General features: G+C 36.4%; 3 protein-coding genes across 4 annotated transcripts; 2 read left to right on the top strand and 1 right to left on the bottom strand.

Annotated features, from left to right (window-relative positions):
- Positions 1 to 2644: 2644 nt before the first annotated feature.
- On the top strand, positions 2645 to 8528 carry LOC114361181 (23 kDa integral membrane protein). 2 transcript variants are annotated; one of them, XM_028316147.1, is made up of 6 exons: positions 2645 to 2823; positions 3347 to 3535; positions 4131 to 4310; positions 6805 to 6938; positions 7742 to 7847; positions 8426 to 8528. In XM_028316147.1, exons 1-6 carry the CDS (start codon positions 2743 to 2745, stop codon positions 8507 to 8509), a joined length of 774 nt encoding a protein of 257 aa, XP_028171948.1. In that variant the 5' UTR covers positions 2645 to 2742; the 3' UTR covers positions 8510 to 8528. The 2 variants fall into 2 exon arrangements, with proteins under 2 accessions (XP_028171948.1, XP_028171949.1); XM_028316148.1 differs by lacking the exons at positions 2645 to 2823; positions 3347 to 3535 and adding an exon at positions 3614 to 3712.
- Positions 8529 to 11992: 3464 nt separating this feature from the next.
- LOC114361197 (23 kDa integral membrane protein) lies at positions 11993 to 16567 on the top strand. The gene is made up of 5 exons (XM_028316174.1): positions 11993 to 12165; positions 12816 to 13004; positions 14063 to 14239; positions 14829 to 15068; positions 15298 to 16567. The coding sequence occupies exons 1-5, from the start codon at positions 12103 to 12105 to the stop codon at positions 15391 to 15393; spliced, it is 765 nt and encodes a 254-aa protein (XP_028171975.1). The 5' UTR covers positions 11993 to 12102; the 3' UTR covers positions 15394 to 16567.
- A 2612-nt stretch (positions 16568 to 19179) lies between these two features.
- On the bottom strand, positions 19180 to 26184 carry LOC114361196 (leukocyte surface antigen CD53; the record flags this gene model as incomplete). Its single annotated transcript, XM_028316173.1, has 3 exons — positions 19180 to 19351; positions 24567 to 24803; positions 26002 to 26184. Coding segments are annotated over 3 exons (495 nt in total), but the record flags the coding sequence as incomplete, so codon positions are not given.
- Between the last annotated feature and the right edge of the window lie 267 nt (positions 26185 to 26451).

Below are 26451 nucleotides of genomic sequence, written 5' to 3'. Positions count from 1 at the left end.
GTCGAATCGACCTTTTGTATCGCTTCTCGTTGGCATAATCACCTATTAATTCTAAATTCTATGTAAATAAAGAACCGATAAATAAGATGCAGTCTCATGTTTAACCTTTCCAAAAAGATCCCCGTTTATTATTATCCTTATCTCATATTAGATTTATAAATACATAGTTATTAATACTTATCTCATACTAGATTTATAAATACATAGTTTTTGTATTCATTCGAGTAGGTAATTACGCAGTGCATTGAGCTCGTGATCGTATAATTAGTACTAAAGCTTTTTATAGAAACATGTAATTCGAAAAAGGCATCTGCAATGAGGAAACGAATTGTTTTTACGCATGTTTTTATGAAGGCAAGGTAAACGTTTAAGATGGTATAGTGAGTTAATAAACAGAGAAATATAATGACATGAAATAAAAACAAGTAAATAATTACAAAAATAATAATTACATTGACACCTCTTATTGTCAACTATTAATTAAAATTTCACATGTAATGATTTAAAATAAATGACGACGAGCGAATTTTGATTTATATTATTCTAAATCACCCACAATTCGATTTTATATTGCGCAGCAATATTATTTAAATACAGCTTGACACTTTTAATCTCAAATAGTAACTGAAAGAAGTCTACATTGCCCTAGACATGCGCAAGCGTTTCGCACCTTATTAAATTAAAAATTCTATGGAGTCCATGTACTTCGCGGCTTTCATTATTTTTTCTGGGATCAAAAACTATAATATATATATTCGCTTAGTCTCGGATTAGACTCTATATTACACATACTTCTTTTGGGGGAAGCCTTTGTCCAGCAGTGGATGTCATTTGGCTGAAACGAACGAACGAACGAACACATCTCTCTACGAGTTTAATAACTTACAGGTAGAATCTCATCTATAGGTAGAGCTTCGGCGCAGTGCCGATCACTGACGTTTGTCAACAAAATGGTGGTTGACTCTTGAGACAGGCTAAATTACACCATATTGTTAATGACATTGAGCATACATTTTTTTAAATACCTTCGCGAAGTAAAACTTCTGTACGTAGTACTTATTATTATTCTGTGGTAATACCAACAAGTGGAATCCCAATTTCCAAATTTCAGGACCGAAAACTACAAAATCAAATAGAAAACTAACACTCTTTCTCTTTCCTTTTCAGGGAACCGCTCTACCCCCAGAAACGCAGTAACGCCAACACCATTCAAGGTGTTACAGCAGTTGTTACGACTGTAACATTGATGCATTTACTTTTAAATGTATTTTATTAGTTTTTAAGAACAATTTCAAATGTGAGGGATTTTCCAGTGCATATTTTAATTAAGTGTTTTATTTATTTAGATCTGCTAATTTTTATTTTAGTTTTTCTATCTTTAAGTGTTATTGTGCCTTATTGTACTTAAATTGTATTTTTGAACTAGTTATTTGTATTGTACCTACTTTAAAAGTCTATTGAAATAAGATTAGATTGTTACTTATTTTTCTTATTACTGAAATAAGTGTAGCTTTATTTTCTATAATTATTGAATAGTTTTTTATTGTAATTTGGAGTCTCAAGAAGTGTTTTATATTTAACATTGTGATTGTTCAAAATATTTTATGATTTGAGTTACAAGTTTATTTAGTAAAACTAACCTACACCTAAATAAATATTATTATCAGTTTCAACTACTAACTTGTTGCGAGGATTCGTAATATAGGTGCTCATACATTATTTAATAAATAAAGCTATGACGTCACATCTTTAATGACTATCCACAAGTTTTATGAAGTAATTACTTTAGGTACTAACTTTCATACACCTACTTATAATACTAGCAAAAGTATATCTAGGTTGTCTATGCTATCAGTTTTGTGAAAATAATGCAGTTTGTGTGGATCAATATTTATAATGGTCGTCACTCACGTTGTAGGTTTATTATTTAAAAATTTCTTATCTAAATTACCTAGGCGTGAAGTAAAGAGGCAATGACGGCTGTTATTCGGATCTTTAGAGTTTTAATTAACGGATAACTTAATTAGTTGAAAACCAAACTGTAATAAGGATTTTGAGATTTCATCATAGTGCATTTCACACAGTGCGATAATAGTCCTCATTACCAGACGTATACAATTAAAAGAAAATGTAGAAAACGATGCTTCGGTCATGTCATAAGACGCTCCGAAGACCATGTCGTAAAATAGGCCTTAGTACTGCCAGATAATAAAAAAGGTAGAGGACGCCCACTGGCCACGTGGCGGTCCACGGTGACCAAGGACTTAGAGCGTTCCCACACTAATATTTTGACACAACCTAGGACAGACTGTCTTGGCGCCTTAGAACAAGGAGAGCTGAGCTCAAATAATGGGACAAAGGTCTCGGGAAAACAAGACATACGAAGAAAACGATGGATGTCAGTATTTTTTTCATTATGTGCAGATGGTTATTTCCATCACCTAGGTAACTTCACCACATTAGACTCTCGAATAATGAGATGAACACATAAGTACCTAGGTAAAGTAAGCAGCAAGGACACTTCCCAATCTATTTTCTATTGTGATTCGTCAGTGATGGTCCTAACGTTTTCCTTTGAAGCAAGCCTCGATTAACAATGCATGACGCATCTGGCGGTTCCCAGTAGAACATTCCATAGATGGCTGGCAGTTCCTACGTCATGTGGAGCTTTCCAAAACAAAGCTCTATTAATGACACAAGCAGCACTCGGAACAGACATTGAACTTGATAAAGATAGGTAAAATGACCAAAATGCTGAATTTGAGGGAGCTGAGCAAGGGAATCGCAAAAAGTTTGCTGTTGGTGCTGAATGGGATATCTATCGTAAGTAATTAGTCTTCTTTGTGTAAGTCTTGGAATGAATTTATTTAGCATCTGAAAAGACCTACAATCTCACTTAGGCTGAGTTGCATTATCTTACTTTAACAACTGTCAAAGATATGTCAAGCTCCATACCGAAAACCTCGGTTATTTTTATAGTTACGGTTATAGTAAGTTATTGCAACTCAGCCTCAGTTCGTTAGGAACTATGCCTGTTTTGGAATTAACAAAAATAGTGGTAGTGAGTGGGTTTAAGAAGAATGTGTTAGTAGGAGGTGAAGTCTTCTAAAAGTGTAATCCCTGGCTATAGTACGATTATAGGAGTAGGATCTACTGTATTAAGTTTTAACGGTGGTAAACCATTCATACTTAAAGCTATCAACTAAGCCGAAGGAAGTTGTTTATCTGTATAGATAAAAATGCAGTGCCTTGTGCCATTCAATAAACATTTTCTTTAAAACTAAGTAGGTATATCCACCTACTACATGAAGTAGTTAATTAAGAAATTCAAATATTCTACTCACAGTTCCTAGCGCTATGCATCTTCGGCTTCGCCATCGTAGACATCCGTCTCCTCAAGCAGTACGGTGAAGACCAGGCAGCAGGGACATCAGCGGGCGACGTGGTCATCATGTCGGCCAGTGTGATGCTGATTGCCGTGGCTTTGGTCGGCTGCTACGGAGTAGTTAAGGAGAACTTGAAGGCTTTGTATATGGTAAGTCTTTGTAGATTTATGGAAATGAGGAGTCTGCTCTAGCAATATGGCGAGGACCAAGCCGCAGGGACGTCTGCGGGCGACGTGGTCATCATGACCGCCAGTGTGATGCTGGTTGCCGTGGCCGTGGTGGGTTGCTACGGAGTGGTGAAGGAGAACTTGAAGGCTCTTTATATGGTAGGTCTATGGTAGCTTTATGGAAAGGGAAAGGCGTAAATGAGAAACCTTAAATAGATATAGTAGTTAACTAGATATTTTAGCGATGGTGATCAAATTGCTATTGAAATTACATAAAGAATTAATAACTGAAAGAATAATAAAATAGTTATTGTGCGAAGAATAATCGCATGAGTTACCTATTTAGTTTCTTTAGAACTATCAACCAGGAGTTAAGTACCTGGTAGATCTTAGTAAAGACAACAATGTCAACTGCTATGGCCAGCGGCATCATAGTATCTAATCAAATGTACAAACACATCCAGAATCACGGTGAACAGATCATGCCAAGATCTTTCGATCAATAGATACTTAATGCGTATTTTCGATCAAATAGACGTAAAGTTTAAAGTATGTACTTATGTTTTTTTACTTACAGTACCTCGGCCTCCTCATGATCATAGTGCTGCTGGAGATGCTGATCTCCATCTTCGTAGCGCTGCAGAGGTACGGGCTGCAGTTTAGGATCACGGAGTGGATGCGGGAAGACTTCTTCCGAAACGTCACCGAGGGCAGCCAGGTGTACCACGAGACGCTGTGGGATGAGCTGCAGACTAACGTGAGAATATGTTAATGATTATTGCCCGTTTTCACCATCAATCCCTAATGTTTAAGTGACCCCTATGAAAACAAAATTCATATTATATGTTACCATAGGGATCACTTAAAAATGAAGAATTGATGGTGAAAACGGGCATTAAACCTTCATGGTCATTAGAATTATAATCGGAAACAATGCCTAAATATCGGAAACTCGAAATTAAGGTACCTACATGTTGGCAATCCCGTCAATATAACTAATTATTATGTTATTTTGCATGGATCTAATTACCTACTACTGTAATCGATTATAGGCTAATATGCCCATGGAAGAATGAATCTTCATATGTTTAATAAATAAAAATAATAAAAATAAATCCTTGGACATTTTACAAACTAAACAAAGCTTGTGCCTACTATGTGTAATGTAAGGAACATGTCTGAATTACTTTTCTAATTTCTACATTTGTCTGAATAAAACTAAAACACCTATCATCTACTTTAGTCCAGTCAATAAAGCATTATAGATGGAAAACTGTAGAACACAATTTCTGACTTCAGGACTTTATTAAGACTAGTTAGGAGGTGAACATAGCAAAAGTCCCCGCCCTTAGCCCTTGAGCCGGCGGGGAGAGGGGGGTTTAAAGGTGCCACTTTTCGGTTTTTCGCTTAATCCTCGGAAACTATGCGTCCTAGTGACATGACTACTTTGAACCAAAAAAAGCATATTCAATTTGCTACAGATGAGATAGACAAGTTTTTCTATAAATTGTATAGTTTTCGCGGCATCTGCTCTAGAAGGTCTGTAATATTGGAAATTTTATTTTTGTCTTACATGTTCCCATCAGGAGAAAATCGACTAAATCAACATTGAGCAATCATTCTAGACATGCGGGAGCATGTTAAGCCTAGTTCCAGCGAGGGGACTACACCGTGCGTATATTTAGACGAATCACTTTGAGCCACTTTTGAATCCTCATCACTCAAAAACTACTGTGCATTAACACTTCAAATTTGGCTCATGTGTTGAGACTTACAAGATATACATCAGTTTCAAATTTCATAAATATGCCTCAAACGGTTCTTTAGATATTGACGTCCAAAAATCTACATGTCTGACCTATAGACCAAATTCTAACCACTTCCAGATGACCTCGAAGGTTCAAATTTGGCATCCAGAAAGGTAGTTATGTAAATACAAAGGAACAAATAAAAAACCAGTAAATTTTAACATTTCACATGTGATAGATAGATAGTAGTGCTCTAAATATCGATTTTTGAACGTCAATACCTAAATAACCGTTTGAGGTATATTTATGAAATTTGAAGCTGATGTACATCTTGTAAGTCTCAATACATGAGCCAAATTTAAAGTGTTAATGCACAGTAGTTTTTGAATGATGAGGAGTCAAAAATGGCTCTAATTGGTTCGTCTAAATATACGCACGGTGCAGTCCCCTCCATGGAACTAGGCTTAACATGCTCCCGCATGTCTATAGTGTTTGCTCAATGTTGATTTAGTCGATTTTCTCCTGAAAGGAACATGTAAGACAACAATAAAATTTCCAATTTTACAGACTTTCTAGAGCAGATGCCGCAAAAACTATACAAGATATAGAAAAACTTGACGGTCTCACCTGTAGCAAATTGAATAGGCTTTTTTTGGTTCATAGTAGTCATGTCACTAGGACGCATAGTTTCCGAGGATTAAGCGAAAAACCGAAAAGTGGTACCTTTAAACCCCCCTCTCCCCGTCGGCTCAAGGGCTAAGGGCGGGGACTTTTGCTATGTTCTCCACCTAACTAGGCTAAATAAAGTCCCGAGGTCAGAAATTGTGTTCCACGGATTTCTCTCTACACCGTCGTTAAGGCATTCATTGACTGGACTACTTGTTTAAATTCATAAAACCAAATGAAATAGTTAAAAATACATTAAAAAAAATTTACCATATACATAGACAGTCCTTTGTTAAGTCTTGACGTTATCCATGTGTATTTAAAAAATCTAACCGGCGGGGCGCCTTACTATCACAAGGATGGGTCAGGCTATGAGTCAGATTAGGTTCTAACAGCAAATTACTTAATATCCACTTACTATTTCTCACTTTATTACATTTTTATGCAGCGCAAAACCAAAACAACACAGTTTTGAAATCTCAACTACGAGTAAATAAAGTCATTGGCGCGTTATTCAAAATTGGAACTAAGTTTTTACTTTTTTTGGGATTATGGCGTGCGGTACATTCAGCCAGTCCCAAGTGCAATGATTTCACCTTCACGTGATTAAAACCTTAAAATAAAGTAGATGAATGATAAAAAATATGATAGGTACTTTACTGAAACAGTAAAGTTGTGGCACTTTACAAAGACTTCAGTAGATTCCTTGGGAGAGCTATAGTTTAAAAAGTTTGTGACTAGATAATGTAAAATGTGTAAGAATATTTATTTAAATTCAAATATTTTTTTGCACAATTTTGGGTAAAAATATTTTATTTGTTTTTATTTAAATTCCAGTACAAATGCTGTGGCCTGAACGGCCCCGAAGACTACCTAGCCATCAAGAAGCCGGTGAGCGTGTCGTGCTGCGCGCGCGCCTTCCGCGCTAGGACGCCGTTCGCGCAGCAAGAGCTGTACCGGGTGTGCATGGCGTAAGTTTTATTTAGGAGTACTTACTTACATATTATAGTATTATATTATCTGTGATATTATTAAAATTCCCATCAACCATTACTACCTAAATATTAGCTACTGGACATTGGGAACTTTAATATGAGAAAATGCCCCATGGCGGACAAAGATNCACAACACACCCAAACCAGAGACAATGTGAAAAGATCGTTTTCTATATTGTCCCGGCCGGGAATCGAACCCGGGACCTCAGGATTGGCCCGGCACACCTTGAAAACCGGTGTGTGCGCCTCTCCGCCATGGAGGTCGTCAAAAATGTTACCTAAATGTCAAATAAAATAAAATATTAAAACTTCATTTTCTCAATATTCCCATATAAGAGAGAAAAAAAAATGCACGGAAATTCATTGGATATTAGTATGTATCATCTGTGATAGGTTTCGTTTGTGTCCGCTACTTTTCGAAAAGTGGGGCAAAAAGTTCCCAATGTCATTTCCATTTCTTTATTTAATTAGTTAAAATACGAAATGAGGAAATCCCGCAGAAAACCAAAAGTTAAATAAAGAAAAGTTCAGCTATATCTGACCACACAATTCGGAAAACGCCATCAAAGTTTAGGATGAACACTTACTCGAGGTGGCGACTAGATTAAATTAATGGGAGATCGTCCTTTGTGAAGGCTCCATGGAGACATAAAACAGGCTTTTTGGGTAAAAAAGACTAACAATTAACTTTGGCTTTACTTTTAAATATGTTATCAGTAATCAAATCTATTGGGATGATTGTTTAGTTTTTTTAATAACATATTTCTGTTATTTTCCAGAACGGGTGACTATTACAAGCAGGGCTGCGAAGACGAGATCCTGGACATCCTCCGCTCTGACGCTGACTGGCTGCTCGGGGCTGCAGTATTCAGCTTCTGGGTTGAGGTACGATCAGAGGGAGACCTTATTTGGCGTCTCTAAACTAAGCTATCAGCAATGCCTCTGAGACGAGATGAGATGTGAAAATTCCTCATCCATTCTGTATCTTCCCAGATCCTAAATAAATAGACAGCTTTTCCAAGCTTCTATATTATTGAACTGAACTGACGCAGAACTGACGGTCGATGGGGCAGCAAGGTTTTAGAAGGTCACGTACCGGAAAGCGCAGCGTAGGACGTCCAACCACAGGTGGACCAACGACCTCATAATAGGTAGGAAAGGGGCAACCGGCCGTTGTGGAAATCATTGGGGGAGGCCTATATTCAGCAGTGGACGTCCTATGGCTGAAATGATGATGATGATGATGACTATACTCGACACTCGTACATACATATTATTATAATTACTTTACGTTTTACTAAGAATATTTAGATACGCTATTTACGGAATTCAGTTTTTAAAGGTGAACTAGAAATGTTTTGTATTTCCTAGTGGTGGTGCCTCAAATTCAGGCACAGAGAATGAAGTAAGTCATTCTCTACTATACTGAAAGTTTCCTAAAAATAGTTTTTTTTTATTTTCAGGGTGCAGGAATGCTGCTAACGTCTTGGCTGGTGAATAACATCAAAAACTCCGTGCACATCTACAAGGAAACCGTCCGATACTGAGGCATTGGGCGCATAGCATTTAATTTGTTGGTTCTATTACACAAATATACATTTATTTTAATATAATTATGTTCGTTTCATTTCATATTACAAAATTATTAAGACGTCTATCTCTACAATGGGGATGATGACTGGGTAATGAAATCGAAATTCTATTTAGTACCTACGTCAGATTAGACTCATATTATTTTTTATTTTTTTCCATAATCGAATAAATTACAGTATTATATTGAGTTGAAATGTCGCGTGACGTCACTTTTGAGTAAAAATTCTACTCAAGCGTGACGTACCTCACCATTTCAACTCGATGTAGGACTGTTATTATTAATTATGAAAGAAAATAAAAAATATGAGTCTAATATTTTCTAATTATCTGTCTGACGGACAAATAATTGAAATTTTGTCATCTAGCTAGCCTATTCCTTCGTGTTGTGTGTGAGAAACACCATTTCTTTTTGGACTAATATGATGTTCATTGGACTAGTACCTAGTTGATGTTTAAGAACTTTATTTAATAATAATTGAACTTATTCTTCGTTGCTCAATAAAATACAGGAGTCAGATTATATTAAGCCAGTCTTATCTATCTATCTATCCGCAATCACAAAGGGGGTAGCTTACTACCCCCTTACCCCGGGTAGGTAACGTATATTTGTAGTTTCTTTATAAATAAATGGACATAGTATTCAGCGTGATTTGAAAAAAACGACAATTTACTGTTAATTACACATACACACTTGCCGGTTTGCGTGACAATGACTATAACGCTTTTCATAGTAACGACCGGAACCATATTGTAGGTAGATGCAGTAGGTTTATGAAGATACATTAGGGAAATCCCACCACAAAATGATGGAAGTTGTCGATTATACAGGGTGACTGGAACTGAACCCGCCATAGCTAATACGCGTATAGAGGAGGTCATTTGCTACTTATTGAACCTTACTTTCGATGGCTAAAGTTTTATAGTTTAGAAGATATGTCAATTTTTATAAATTTTTCAGTTTTTTCCGAAATTGGACCTAAAAACTGCTTAATTTTTTTTTCTCGCATGATTTTAACCGATTTTTTTAATCTGACACTAATATCGAATAAACCTTTAGTCAAATAAAATAAATTTCAGATCCAGATAATGATTGAATAACTAGTTACGAGCCGCCAAAGTTCAACAAAAGTACAAACAACGTTAAAAAATTAAAGTTCGAATTCGATTTGAAAAAAAAACTAATACTGATAATGGATTGCCAATGATCTTAAAAAAATCTCTACTTTCTCTTCTTTCCAATGATATATCACACGTAGTAATTAGATATTGAAATTTATTAAAAATTCAAAGTTTATGGAAGAAAATGGAGTAATAATACGAAAATTATCCATACAAAGTTTCTTCAAACTTCTCATATTTTCTGCTATACTCCTTTTCATAACTATTTTTGTGTGTTTTTTGAAAAATGAATTTAAAAATAATAATCACATTATGAAGAAAAGAGAATAAAACAATTCAAAATCAACTTTGTATGGATAATTTTTGTATTATTACTCCATTTTCTTCCATAAACTTTGAATTTTTGACACGGATTGCGGACGGATTTGCAATACATATTATTATTACAATAGGCGCTGCTGTATTTAAGGACTGACTTGATTTTTTAACATGAAAAGATTATGGACATTATTATTGTACATGAATATTTAAGACATGCTTATACATAATAAACTGGTTTTACCTACTTGGGTAGAAAAATTAACGTCTTGCTGTATCCTGGCATTTCATTGTGAGCGAACTTACTGTTTTGTTTTAAAACTATTTAACACCTTGCTTTATATTCACTTTGTAGGAAAAGTGTGTGCAGGTAATTAAAAATAGTGACTTAGCTTTCACCCTTTTGTGTAGCAGAATAAGCTCAAGGGTGGAAAACAATTTTATTAACGAACAGTTTTATGGTAAGCTTTGTAGTAAGGATTTAAAAGTTATTCATTATTTAAAAAAAGGTTTTAATAATTATCATTTAGGAACAGGAGCACAGTACCAACCATCTTTTTCAGAATGCCTTTCAGTAGTACAGTTTTTTTTAAAGTAGGGTTGCTTTAAGGGCTACTTTTTAATATATATCTAGAATAAACTCGGAACAAAGGGTTAAAGTGGTTCTTTGATTGTTAAATGGGTCATCGCGAAGGTACGAAAGTGACATACATTTATCGTTTAATTTTGCAAAACCTATTGATTCTCTACAGCGCTCGTCCTTCATTATATTTAATAGAAAGTAGCCTTTATTACGGGGCATTAAAACTTGAGGGCTGTAATATGAAACAGAAGTACAGTCAAACATAAAAACGCGATTTAGTATCCACGTTGAATATCGCTAGGCTCTCATGTAACAGAAGATTTATTTTCAAAGTAAAAGCACCTTGTATATTGTGATGATGATGAAGCCTCCCACTACGTGGACCGACGATCTAGTGAAGGTCGCGAGAGGTGCCTGGATGCGGGCGGCCCAGGACCGGTCTTTGTGGAAATCCTTGGGGGAGGCCTTTGTCCAGCAGTGGACGAAAGAACACTTATTCCAAGTTATCACATTATTCGAACCATTGTGTGTCTATTGATATTTTTATCAAAGTTCCAAAACTTTACTACCTACGCTTCTATTTCTGATTGTTTTATTATGCCATTCTCAATATCAATTGATGATAAATAATCAAAAAATTATGACCAGTGTTATGAAAAATTCATGTTGCAATTTTCTTTGCTTGCTGTACCTACATAATAGTAAATATCAAAGTGGACAGGGCCGAAGGGACACACGTATTAATTAAAGTCGTATTGCGAACGTCGTAAAGGCTATATCGATTTAAAGTTAATTGGATACTGAAACAAAGACTCAAGACAGTCCCTGGACTGTGGGGAAATGGACACATGATTTCCCACGGTCCAAATAATGCGATTCGCGGGCGAGCGCAGCGGGCTGGGGTAAAATGGGTAATTTTTGCAAGTCTAATCTATAAAGCGTTTTTTGAATAACACTCGTGCATTATTTACATGAAAATCAAGCTAATATTGTACATGGTAAAGATTCTAGAACTTATGGTGATAAAATGTTATTAGAGTTGTTAGAAATAAACATGGAAAAGGTCACAAAAATAGTATTACACTATATTCAACAAAGAGTTAAGAATGGTCAAGAAATAGAGATAAAAGCATATAAAAACATTTAATAACATTTCACTACAATTTTGCTACGATAATCGAATTCGTAGCACCGTAGTATAAGAATACGAATGAACGTTAACGTTACGAATGAAACGAGCACGACGCTGAAAATATACTGAAGATATTCGTTGTGTTTCTATGACCAACAACGTGGCTCTTACAATCAAACAAAGGAATCGTACCACCACAAAACCGCCCCCGCTCCTCCTATACCCATGGTATCTGCTCTAATAACACCATCGGGTCGTCAAATGCAATGATCGATACAAGCCCATAAGCCTTCATTTCCGACGACTTGTTCTGACCAGTCGGACCTGTGTCACGCGTAACAGTAATTTACGTTGTGACAAAACTATTTCAGTACTTTGTGACGCAATCCGTGACGATGAAGCCGAGAAGCATACGCTGCATGAAGTTTTTTCTCACCCTCTTCAATATAATATGCATAGTAAGTACTTTTTAATGGATCGATCGGATTGGACGTACGTTTATTGATTGCCGTCGTTAGGCCTTGATAAGATCAAGTAATAACTAGTGGTTTTACAAGTAAATTGGCGTAGGTTATGAATTGTTTTAGAGGGGTGCTTTGGAAAGCGCCGTGGAAAATGTTGGCGGGAAAACTGAGTGAACTTGCGCAAAGTTAACAAACAAAATGCGATGCGAATTTTCTTAACCTTAACTTTCATTTATCGATATTCAAGTGTAGTTAACCACCAACTTAAATATGTTTATTTTTATAAGAAGAAGCGTTCGTTAAGGCAAAAAAATCTACAAGAGTCTGTCTAGCGATTGAATAATTCCTTTTAATTTTTCGTAAGTAAAAAGATAACATAATCATTAGGAAAAGAAGAAAGTCATAAATACAGAGCTTGTGGATGTTTTCCAATAATAGAGTTACTGTTGACCTTATCGTAACAAATTATAGAGCAATATAGGTCAATAGTAGAAGTTTAAAGCATTCATAACTGGCTACTCAATATTTACTGTAGGTACCATACATAAAAAACATTATTAACTTTTTATTTTTTTTCGTTTTTTAATATAAATCACTCAAATAAGGTTATATTATTTTTTTTTATTCTTTTTTTCTCCACCCAGCTCTTCGGCCTAGTCCTAATGGCGATCTGCGTGATGAACCTGCGCGAGCGCAAGTCCCGGCCCGAGCCGCAGTCGGCTCTTTCCCGCGGCGTGCTCTCTTTCCTGCTCACTCTTGGTCTCTGCCTCGTGGTCACAGCTATACTCGGCTGCATTGGAGCATTGAGGGAACACGTTAGGATACTTTACGTGGTAAGTATTAGATATTAGGTCACCGTAAAATTGTGAAAAAAATCTGTCAGATTATAGTCGGCTCTTTCCCGCGGCGTGCTCTCTTTCCTGCTCACTCTTGGTCTCTGCCTCGTGGTCACCGCTATACTCGGCTGCATCGGAGCTCTGAGGGAGCACGTCAGGATACTTTACGTGGTAAGTCATAGATATTAGGTCACCGTAAAATTGTGAAAAAAATCTGTCAGATTATAGTCGGCTCTTTCCCGCGGCGTGCTCTCTTTCCTGCTCACTCTCGGCCTCTGCCTCGTGGTCACCGCTATACTCGGCTGCATCGGAGCATTGAGGGAACACGTTAGGATACTTTACGTGGTAAGTATTGGACATATTGTACAATCCAGTCGAGTTGACTGCGCACCTAGCAGCTCTGACGTCACATCGACACGCTCTGGTACGCGGGGCGAATGCGAGACGAACGCGGGGAGGTGTGCGGATAAGTGGGAGGGAGAGTCGTATTCCATCGAGGTGCGCAGTTCGCTCGATTGTATGATGGTGCCTTTCGGTTATATTTATAAGGGTTATCAAGAAGAGAGAAAAGGATTATTAGGGTCTTGTGCGAAGCCTGGATGGCCCTCAGATAATGGTAAAGTATGAGTATTTTTCAACTGGACACTACTACCAATAGGGTGGCCTCTAAGAAAAAAATTATAGCTTTTAATTCACTACTATCTTTTAAGGGAGATGGCTTCTAAACCCATAACCTTGCAAACTCAAGATGAAGTTGACTATGGTAAGGCATAACATAGGCTTATTAAAATGCCAACGTTAACCGTTCAATTGCAATTCAAATCACCGTTCAATTTTAAATAAGGCATTTTAATATTATTTAAACCATAACAATTTAAAATGGTACGCAGAAGAAAAATAGCAACAGAACACACAAGTATCGATTCATCCATAACTTTCCATAATGTCATCAAACGATTTAAAAGTTTAACTGCGAGTAAGTACTTTGTAATTACTTTTGTACTTATCAATTAGGTATGATTAATAAATTAACTTCACAAACTCGATTGTTCCAGCACGCCTGCTTCTTCATATTCCTGGTGTCGATCGAAGTGGTGGTGGGGGTTGGGGGGGCGGTTCTGAGCGCCTGGGTGGGGGGAAGCAGCGAGCTGAGGCACCAGTTCTTCAGGAACCTGACCATTGAAGATGAGCTGTCCACACACCAAGCGTTTTGGGATCCATTACAATCTGAGGTAGTTTACTAAAATTTCTTAGCGATTAGAGTCGCTTCTCAAACTAAATTTAAATAAACAACTTGAAAAAATTGAAATGCCTAAGGCGGGAATCGAACTCATGACCTTTCGCTTGCTTCTTGCTCTTCCATCTGAGCTAAATTTTTACACTATAAATCCCTAATTTTTCAGTGACCTCTATAAAAAAAAATCCTGTTATGTGTTACAATAGGGGACACTTAAAAATTAGGGATTGATGATGAAAATGGGCATCAGACACTGTATGAGGTATAGTTTAATCATTTTCAGCTATCGTGAAAGCTTGAGAGAGTAGAGGTTGTTATTCATTCTCGCAATAACTACTGGATGGATTTTGTTAAACTCTACAGTGGGGAAGAACGTTGAGCATCCTCACATCAGCGCATCTATAGATTTACAACTCACCTCGGTCTCCCCTACTACATCAGAAGGGCATCATCAATTACACTTTTTTTGATCGGAATCGCGAAGCTAGTAAAAGCTTTTCCAGAGTTTTTATTTGAGTTCTCTGAAAATCAATACTTAACTATTATTTCTTCAATATCAGTATCTAACTACCTTCATATTACAGAACCAATGCTGCGGCGTAGACGGCCCTCAAGACTACTCAATCCTTCACCGCGAGATCCCTCCCTCTTGCTGCGCCCGCGCATATCCATTGCGCGATGGAGGGGCGCGTCGTCAGATCCACGCCGCCTGTCTTACGGACAAGACGTATTACGATAGGGGCTGCGAAGAGGCCTTAAGGCAGAAGAAGGCGTTGAAAGGCAACATTTTTATATCGACCGGCATTATATTTGCGCTACTCGAGGTACGTTTATGAAGGACCCTTTTGAACGGCAATCCAGTAATGCAAAACTGGACTGTCGTGTGAACACAAAAGTGCGTGTTTGAAATTAGAATTCCAATTGCGAATGAATCGGATTTTTGGGACACTATAAACGGGATGTTCAAAACGAGATCCTGAAAAAAAAACACCTGCAAATAAAAGGTGATATTTGTTTTTATGACTCAGTATTATTAGTTCATTTATTTTTCAGATTCTCTGCATCGTTTTGGCGTTATGGATGGCTCGTACTATAAGAGTGGAACGTCGAAAGCTTCAGCAAAACTTGCAAGCTCACTTTGAAAGTTAATTATAAAAAAATCACGTATATTTTCTTATTCACGGTATAGAAATCAGTATTGCGCACAGGAATGCATAGAATTAATTAGCAGTATAATTAAATACTGGGTATAATAAAATAATATAGCTACAATTTTGGAAAATATTTTTGAGAAAATAACATTTTAGACCTATTGGACTTTTAAAATTGATTACCAAAAGCTACTTTATGGAAAATTACAGTGTTTAAACTTTTTCAAATGTTAGTTAAGATTTTATTAATCCCACACCATTTTCAGTAGATTCGAACACATTGAGGTTTTAATTAATGTTTCAATAAATTCTGTAATTTTAAGAATTTGTCATTAGCTGACCTGTGATAATTCGTAGCTCTAAAATAAACAGCTGGAAGCTGGATGGGACCAATTCTGATATTTTAGGTGGAAACAGACGAAATATATGTCTTTATCCATAGTTTATTTATAATTTCATTCACTTGTTATTATTTAAGTTATAAATTATCATTTAAAACACCTATCTTAATATTACGCATGCTAAAGACATACACATTCTATTCACTTTTCTATACGTATTTGCTTGTGCGCGAGAAACATAAATTATTGTGTTTTAGTTGACATCATGGCAGAGTTGAAATAGGCATAAGTTTTTTTGTTTATTTCACTCTAATCTGGTAATCGTGAAAATGTAAAAAGAGCAATTAAACTATGCTAGACCAAAAATTTTATAGGCTCTACACATTCATAGAATTTAGTTTGTATCTCTTGGAATATTGTGACAGTTCACTTGTGTGTGAATAATTTAAAATATAGTGTGCTTAAGATGTGAAGTCTAAAAAAGTTCTATATTAGCCTATTATTAGGTACACTTGCCAGATTTTTATCGAATATGTACTAATTTATGTGTGATGGACTTGTTTGTTTGCTTGATATTTGGTGATGTTTTTTAAGGATACACATTGTATTTCAATCATGATCCGTTCACACAATAAATCGTATCACATTGCAAAAACTAACGTCATTTTATCATAATAATGGTCATTTTAATTTTAAGTATTGTAAACAATAACATTGAGCGAAGACAAGTACAATATAAAATAGTCAAATTAACAATATCGTTATAAATTAGGTACCTACAGTTAAAATATTATACTATCACTTCTAAAAGCACGCCAATACAAATTGAATTTAAGTAAGCTAATTATCACTTTAAATATTAAGTAATAATAATAAAATATTTTACTGACTTTTAGATGTTTGATAAAAATAATTTACTCATAAATAATGAGCACATGCGATTCACATTACCGTATGATAGGTTTTAGTTTAATATTACCTATACCTAAGTTAATAAAATGTATTTTTAACTTCAATATTTAATTATTGTCAATGTGTTCGTAGAAATAAATAAGTTTGCTCAAAAATATGATGTTTTATTTCATGAACCAAATTTAAAATGTGAAATTAGGTAGAATGTAAACGTTATGGCAGGTAATCCAATCAAAAGAGTCACAATTCCAAGAATTTTGAATAGATATACCTACTGCAAGGTAAGCTAGAGTTTACTATTTTTTACTGAATAAAATACAAGAAAAAGCTCTTTTAAAAGCTTTTATTTTGTTGCATGTATACTAGGAACTACGAAACGATACTACGAAAGCTCGATGCTGTTCACTGTATCGTAATGTTCACGGCGAGAGAGCTTTAATTAAGTATAATGATATGTAGCAAAGCTCGATTTAATGTTACAGCAATGATTTCCAGATTTTAATTATGTGTTGTCTGGCCGCTATAGTTGTGAATAAAACAAACATTACGGAACACAGATATTTTATTTGAGAAACTCTATTACAACTTCTATAATGTAACACTGTTAAACTTTACAATGAAAACCTTATTACTTACTTAACATTACTTGATCGATTTAATTAATAAATTAACGTTTGTTAATTTGAAAGGAATGAGTCTAAACTTACAGTTGACTTAAAAGCTTCACAATAATATTAATTAATCTATGACTAGCTTTTGACCGCGGCATGGCTTTTCATTTAAAACTTTTATAAAATTTTAATACTTTTTTGGTTTTGAAAAAGTTTAGGGAGATTTAATACTTTGTTTAAGTGTGGTGTATGTATTTTTTCAAAGTTACTTTTTTATGCATAACAAGGCAGGTATTTGGCCGCAATCGCACCTGGTGTTAAGTGAGATGCAGTCTAGGATGGTACATATCTGCCCTGCAAGTACTTATTTACTTTCGCCTTGAAAAGGCACAGCCCCATACATACATAATGTGTTAGCCACACCCCTGTCATCACTTAGCCTAAATCTTATTATTTAATATTAAAATATTAACTAAACTTAACCTTCAAAATACATAATAAATTATTAGATATGGCAAAAAATTTAATGCCAAGGCGCGTAATAAAATTAAGTATAATAGCACCAAAACAAATCAAATATTAGATGGTGATTGTAATAATATTCATGTTTTTTAACTAGTTCTTTAATTTCTTTCTATTGTCTTAGTGCTAAAAACATGATGATAATGTGATGAATTTTATCGGTTTTGAGCCTGTGAGATTCTTATACTACTCAAATTATAAATGTAGCATGTTACACTAACAAATAACTAAAAATAAGGTTTTTATGTATTGTCATTATATTTATGAGGTGGGAGAATATTATATCAACGTATTTTTTTATATCTAATAATAAATACTTAAGTAGGTACTAGGAAAGACGAAACCTTTTACGAATTGTTACATCAGAAAATTACACAAAAAGTTTAAAAATAAACTATAAAACCTTATTATTTTTCAGTATTTCAGTAAGGAGATAAACTTTGTCGAGCATACATTAATTAATGTATCGTGTTTGTATTGTCAGGTACAAGTAGTACGTTTCATTTATTTAAGAAAAAAACATTATCACCCTTTTTCAAGTTGGGCAAAGTAGGTTACAATAATTACGTTTTCATCATCAATATAATCTCCATTCAAATGGAGTCATTAATTTATTTTACTTATAATAATATTAATAAGTAACGTTTACAGAAGAATTTTGTATCTTTTTAGTTAGAAAACTACCAATTGAAAATTACGACTCATTGAAAAGCACGACGTCTCACTGATATCACATCTTTTTACGTGATGACAAATCTTACATCCCAATGTAATAATAGTTAGGTAATAAACACAGAATAATGACCACCGTTTTAAAGCACTTAAAACAGTCTGATTTCATGTTCTAAATATTTGCAACGTATATCATCAGACAACCTTGGAATCAATGTGCATGCAAAACTATACTCAACATCAAATAAACCGCACCTTCCGCGACGCGAACTTTAAAGATTTTCTTCTGACACAATCATGGTGCCCCAACAATACTGGTGTTATTTAAAAGCCCAATAAATATCCCTATAGAAAAACACATTTAATTTCATAATAAATTATTAATATATACCAAAAATGTGACTTGAAAAAAAGACCTCACTTTGGGCTCACTTCTGTTTTATTGTGTTTTAATTAGACCAATTTTTATGGTTATAAAACCAAATAATGACCTCACGTGTCCTCTTTAACAGATAGCGATTAATCCCAACTTAACAGTTTTAAGTGTAACTATTTTTTGAAGAAGTGACTGGATCCTTCTAAAGACACATTTTTGGGGTAAAAACCTTTCCTTTAATGAAATGAAGTTTAGAACTGGGCTTTTAAATGGTGCCAATATTGGTGGGAAATGGGGATGCATACGTTTGAAAGTGCTTGTCGCGGGAGGTGCGCTTTATTTGATGTCGAGGTAGTTGACCTTAAAATAAAAGTACAAATGCGTCGGTTCAGAGTTCAGTAAGTAAAAATACCTTAAAGCTAGTGCAGAATGGTGGAGTTGGTGCGTCTAGGCTGTCTCTCGACTCTTGCCTTGCGTCTTGATGGCGTGGGCCAGCCATAGAGCTAGCACGATACCGGCGACCTGAAAAAAAGTATGATTTTTTAAGTTTTTTACTACCTGACTCCGGCTTGCAGTGTTATCCGAAAATTTGGCGTCATTTGGCTGAAACGAACGAACGAACGAAAGCAGTACCCCTAGCTTTCGTTCGTTCGTTCGTTTCAGCCAAATGACGTCCACTGCTGGACAAAGGCCTCCTCCAAGGTTTTCCACAATGCACGGTCCTGCGCTGCCCGCATCCAGGCTCTTCCCGCGACCTTTACCAGATCGTCGGTCCACCTAGTAGGAGGCCTGCCCAGTGCCCACGCTACGTCTTCCAGCCCGTGGTCGCCTCTCGAGAACTCGAGATTGCTTTACACAGTCAAAATCCTTGCCAGAAGCTTAATAGAAGCAGTAGTAAATTGTGAATCATATCACTTATTTAATTATACAAATTGCTATCCATATGGGATTCAGTCTTTTTAGTATTGATTTTTGCATTAAAAGGTAGTATTAAGCTATTAATTCTTTTACTTTCAATATATCTCTGCATGAAAATTGATTCAGTTGTCCATACGCGTGAAAATAAAGACAAACAGGGTTGGTTTTGCTTTGGTAGGGGGGCATCATCTTTATTATGCAATAATTTCATTCTATATCTTCTACTTAGTGTGACATGTCCCTCCTTACTTCTTCTATACAGAATAGAATAGAATACCTTTATTCAGCATTAACATTTATGTGCATACATGTACAGAGGTTAACATTACAGTACCTCTAGTAGGAAAAACTTTCGAGTTCGTTTCGTTGCGTATTCAAAGTGTCATCGAAAAATTTTGTATGAAAAATGAAACAGCGCCCCCTAGGGCGGCTATAATATAGGGGGCGCTGTTTAATTTTTCATACAAAATTTTTCGATGACACTTTGAATACGCAACGAAACGAACTCGAAAGTTTTTCCTACTAGAGGTACTGAGCCATGCTGAAAAGGCGCCCGCTCAGCGAAAATCGTCATGACGCAAGTCGTCAAGTCACGCAGCTGGTTTTCAGCGGGTACCAACATGGGGGTTATTACGCCAATTACGCACCGTAATTAATACATAAGTATACAGGTGTTATCCTCTGAAATTATCATGGTATCGGTAGGTCAATTTGTAATTATTTATTTGATTTCTATAAGACATCGCATCCTACTCTAGCGGGGTTCAAACCTACTCAGTCAAACTGCGCCATCTATCAAACACCTTCGTGCAGTCCGTTTAAAGGTATTCACGCGAACCAAACGATACTGTGGCATGAAACTTACTACCTACGTCTGAAATAAGTGTGGCGTGATTTCGTTATCTTTAACGGCTAGACGTGCCAAGCTAGGCTTTACGACTCGAATATTTAACCCGTATCAGATTACGAAGAAAAAATAGTAGGTAAGTTTTTTATTTTTTTATTATTTTTTTTTTTTTTATTTTTTTTTTGTACCTCAACATGCCTAAACCATCATAATCATCAGGTTATTTAGTCACCATTGTAGAAGCATAAATAAGAGACGCAAATGTGTACTTTTTTTCACAAATGAGGAAGCTCTTGGCTTTTTATAGACTCAACGGGACTAAGCAGTGAACTCTAAAGACAAGGGCTGCCACAATAGATCAAACCTGGTCGAGCTGGCGCAAATGAAGGCCCAAAAAACCAATAATAATAATAAGCTCTTGATCCGATGGAAAGTAGGTTAAGTAGGTAATGATCTCCGAAAATCGAAGCGAAATTCACTCAGAATCCTCAACACAGAGGAACTGGCTATCTTTCCTCCAACTGCCTGAACACAACAATGATGTTGACATTGTTGTTACGGCGACAGGCTTAAGTAAGATGGTGGTAGCGAAGTGGACATACAGGCCCACTAATTAAATAATGCATGTGTATCGATGCGGTATTCAGCTGATGTTAAAAATACGTTACAGATTCAATAATGACGCTCTGAATACAGATCTGTATTCTGAGCAATGACGCTATAGAGTTCTCAAAATATTATTCAAGGTTGAATTATTGAAGATGCAAATCACTAACTACATTGAGATAAAGACTGTCTTTGTACTCGTACTATAGGTGTACCAGAATCTCATGGCAAATAGGGAAAATAAACTTTGTTGAGAGCAATACTGGGGAAATTGGAATAAACGATCTTGATACTATTTAATTTTTTACTTTTATTACTTTAATATTAATGAACATGAAGTACGAATATACATTTTAGGTGGGTATGTGTATGAAGAATGTTGTTAGACATCAGATTTTTAACATAGGTAAATGTTTTGGAAATTGAATAAATCGTATATTACTTTAAGTAACTAATTTTATTATGCATCATACTTCTAACTTATCACTTCATTCAGAACTAGAAAACGATTCTTAAAACTCCACTTGCATTTCTTGTTTTTCAATAAACAGATGATCAAGATAAAGAGGTACTGTAAATAAATTGCTCTTCCAGCATTTCAATGGAGAAGTTCCTGATGTTAAAACACTATATTTCTCTGAATGGGATTAAAATACAGTGTGAGTCACGTTAAAGTGTACATATGAAAAAAGATGAAACTAGACCTATTTTTATCGACAAAAAAGAGGTCAAAAATTTTTTGAGATTTTTTTTTTAATTTTTTATAGAATTTTTTTTCTTCCAATTACTTATTGTAAAGAAAACATAATAACTTTTAAACTAAGCGGTATATCCTGATAAAATAAAAACAGTAATAATGATAAATAACGGGCGATACTAAAAAAATACATAAAATACACAAAACAGGCCAACAAATAATAAAAAATGATACTTTTTGAAAAAAATCTGCTTAAAAATTCGTGTTTTTTTGGTTATTTGATAAATTTCTCCAAAAAATGCCCCTATAACCGTTGGTTTTTATTTCTTTGTATTATTCTCTATCGTATTACCTTCGTAAAACCAAAAATCGCATGTCTCTATCCCTATCACAACGTTTGCAATGATCGTTTGAACTAAGCCTCTCCGGGCGCGCCATTCAACGCTTTGTTAACAACAAAACTGAAAATGGCTCTAGATTTGTAATTTTGATAAAGACAAGTTAGATTTCAAATAAAAACAAAAGATTTCGATGTAAAATAAGCATTTTAGTTCAAATTAAAATTGTCTCTACCTGCAGCGGAGAATAATGTTGTGGCAGGCCTTTGTTCAAACGATCATAGCAAATGTTGTGATAGGGATAGAGACATGCGATTTTTGGTTTTACAAAGACAATACGATAGAGAACAATACAAAGTAATAAAAACCACCGGTTATAGGGGCATTTTTTGGAGAAATTTATCAAATAACCAAAAAAACACGAATTTTTAAGCAGATTTTTTTCAAAAAGTATCATTTTTTATTATTTGTTGGCCTGTTTTGTGTATTTTATGTATTTTTTTAGTATCGCCCGTTATTTATCATTATTACTGTTTTTATTTTATCAGGATATACCGCTTAGTTTAAAAGTTATTAAACCTGTCAACAGCACTGGCTGGATCAGGGGTGATTTACTGTTTGTACTCCGAATGACTGTCGTGAATACACCGATCAAAATGGCGTGAATAGTTATGCGCAACTTTAGGGCCCTGTAACTTATTTATTTGTAGAGATATTTTCATGATTATTTTACAATTATTATTAGTTTTACTTATATTTATTTCAAGTTTATTTAAAAGAAAAAAATTGGAAACTTCTTCATTATTCAATCTTGCTTTGATGAAATCTTTTTCAATTTTCTTTACATGGTCATAACATCTGCACCAATTTGTGAGATATACCTGAAAACCCCGATAAAGCAGCTATTAAGTAAGAATAATATAAAAAAACCCAACCCTCCTTCTGACGCAGTTGGGTAATAAACTAAATGTATCAAAACATTTCAGTCCAACTTACTGTCAACTCGACGACGCGCTTTAGAATCAAAGATTGACTTTGAATTATGCCTTATTTTACAATTCACATTGAAAACAATATGCTTTGCTTGAACTTTTTCGACTTTTTCAGAAAAATAACAAATAGTCAAGAAGAGATTACAAAAATTTTGCAGCGGCTGACACATTTCATAATTTTCTTTGACAGGAGACAGTTAAACCAGAGACAATTGCCATATGAAAAACACACTTTTCCAATATTTGTGTTTGCCATGAGATTCTGGTACACCTATAAAAATAATGCTCTAAAGAACAGCTAAAACTGTAATGCAGTGGTTCTTAACCTTTTTAAGTCACGAGGGACCATTTTACCAAATTTCTGTCTTGTGAGGGACCACTTTTGCGCCTTTGCGTTGTGTTGACTCAACACATCACGTCACGTCACTTGTTTATTACGATGTCTTCGCGGACCACTTGGAATGCCTCCAGGGACCACCAGTGGTCCGCGGACCACCGGTTAAGAACCTTTTTCTTTTTCTTCATACCCTTCCTTGTAGTAGGTATTTCTAGAGAGCCGAATGAAGAGCTTGATTTCTTTTACAGAGTTAAGAATGCAAAAGAAACTTTTAACTGTAAAACTAAAGAGAGAAAGACTTCAAGAAGCAGAATGATAATGCCAGCACAGACGATCACAGTCAACCCCGCGCTATGGATGGTGGTCAGAACTTTGTCCTCAATACCCCTTGTATTATTAGCATCCAGAGAAACACTTGAAGAACTTGAGTTCGTCAGTAGAGCTGAGAATCTAAAACTATGCCAAGCTATAGAGTACCGACCTCCAAGAAACAGAAGAGAGTTCCATTGACTATTACAGTCATCTCTGTGCTATGGATCGTTGTCAGCACTTTGTCCTCACACCTTTCTTTGTAATAGGTGCTTCCAGAGAGGTGAATGAAGAGTTTGATTCAGTTAATAGAACTGGTAAACCAACATTTTGTCAAAGTACTAGCCTCCAAGAAGCAGAAAAGAATGCCGCAGACGATCACAGTCAACCCTGCGCTATGGATGGTGGTCAGCACTTTGTCTTCACACCCCTCCTTGTAGTAGTTGCTTCCAGAGAAGCGCTTCAAGACTTAAATTGGAGATACGAAGCCAAAATTACGAGGAACTGTCAAACTACTAACCTCTAAGAAGCAGAAAAGAATGCCACAGACGATCACAGTCAACCCCGCGCTATGGATGGTGGTCAGCACTTTGTCCTCACACCCCTCCTTGTAGTAAGTGCTTCCAGAGAAGCGCTTCAGACTGAAATTGGAGTTACGAAGCCAAAACTACGAGGAAATATCAAACTACTAACCTCCAAGAAGCAGAAGAGAATGCCGCAGACGATCACAGTCAACCCCGCGCTATGGATGGTGGTCAGCACTTTGTCCTCACACCCCTCCTTGTAGTAGTTGGTTCCAGAGAGGCAGTCGGAGCGCTTAATCTCCTCAGCGCGGTCGGACGAGTCGGGAGGGCAACAGCTGTAGGGAGGGTTGACGCGGGGCTCTTGAGCGCCGTAGTTGTCGGGGCCGTTGATGCCGCAGCATTCCATCTGAAGAAGTCAAAGTTAAAGTTTTTTTTTTATGTAACACAAGGAAGGTATTTGACCGCAATCGCACTTGTAAGTGAGATGCAGTCTACGATGGTAGATATCCGCCATGTAAGTGCTTATTCACTCTCGCCTTGAAAAGGCCGGATTATAGTGTTCATGAAAGACAACAGCAGGCAGCGAATTCCAGTCCCTAGCTGTTCGCATCATAAACGAGTAATCGAAACGCTTAGTGCGAGCTGGTGGTGCGATTCAGTACTTAGACCCTTTCCAGGGCGCTTATACACGTCCCAATAGCTTGCCCAACCACCACTTCGGGGCAACATATTATGAGCTGGTGCTAAGAGAGGGTGACAGTCTTACAGTCAACTGGGATATTAATAAGCACACTTACAAATCCAAAATGTAGATTATTATGCATTTGCGTTCGATAGTTTCCAAAGGACGTTCAATCCTGAACAAAGGTGTCCACCGAGGATTTCTGCAACGACCGGTTTTACGCTGCCCGCATCCCGGTTCTTCCCAAGACCCTGGTCAGACCGTCACTCGAGAACTTTTCCTTTCAAAGTATGTGGTGCACTGCCACTTAGGCCTTGTCCAGGAGGGCGAATTTACCGCGAATCCTACGCGCGAACACGAGCGTCGTTCGTTCGTTCGTTTCAGCCATATGACGTCCACTGCTGGACAAAGGCCTCCCCCAAGGTTTTCCACAATGAACGGTCCTGCGCTGCCCGCATCCAGGCTCTTCCCGCGACCTTTACCAGATCGTCGGTCCACCTAGTAGGAGGCCTGCCCACGCTACGTTTTCCAACACGAGCGTATGTTGCGTCAACTCGCACGTGTCGTGTGGACGCAATGTATTGGCTCCTAGTATCTCGCCTAAACGCGTATGATTCTGCGCGCGTAGAATTCGCTCTCCTGGACAAGGTTTTAAGTGTCGCAATTCTGCGGGCTATTCCGGCTATCGAAGAGTACTCTAAGTTGCAGTTTAGTGTACCTATTTTAGAATCTAAAGCCTGGTCCGTGAGCACGTAGAATTTTGTCCAATGACCCCAAGCTACCCATCCTTATCGCTCACTGCGGGCGCGCGTCGCACATTCGCGACAGCAATATAATTACGCGCGAGCGATAAGGGTGGGTAGCTTGGGGTCATTGGACAAAATTCTACGTGCTCACGGACCAGGCTTTCACTGATACATACGTTGCTCTGAATGCGGTCCCAGAAGGTTCTGTAATAAGAATCCTCCTCCCTGATCGACTTGTTCTTGATGAAGGAGGCCCTCAGCTGCTTCTTCATGGAGCTTTCGATTTGGGGACGCAGAGCCGCTGCTGCTATACCCACTGACAGCTCCAGGAGGATGATGATTATCAGACATCCAGCGAACTAGGGATAGAAATTAGATACGTCACATTGGCTAAGTTATAATTATCAATATAAAGTTAATTAGGATTTGCATTGTTACAAGTCAAATAAGATCCTGACATAAACAAAATATAATAAACAGATAAAAATATTATTACAAGGAAATATTATAGATTAACCGAAACACATATTAATGTACAGAACGTTCGTAATAGATGTAAATATAAATAAGTTTGTTTTGTATTCGTTTCGTAGCTTGTAATAGACCCTGCAATGTATAAAGAAATA

The sequence above is a fragment of the Ostrinia furnacalis genome, unplaced genomic scaffold (genome assembly GCF_004193835.3).
Source record: "Ostrinia furnacalis isolate ACB-3 unplaced genomic scaffold, ASM419383v2 OfSCF5444, whole genome shotgun sequence".
Lineage (NCBI taxonomy): Eukaryota > Metazoa > Arthropoda > Insecta > Lepidoptera > Crambidae > Ostrinia > Ostrinia furnacalis.
Note: the sequence above shows the minus strand (reverse complement) of the source record. Positions and strands in the feature narration are given on the sequence as shown.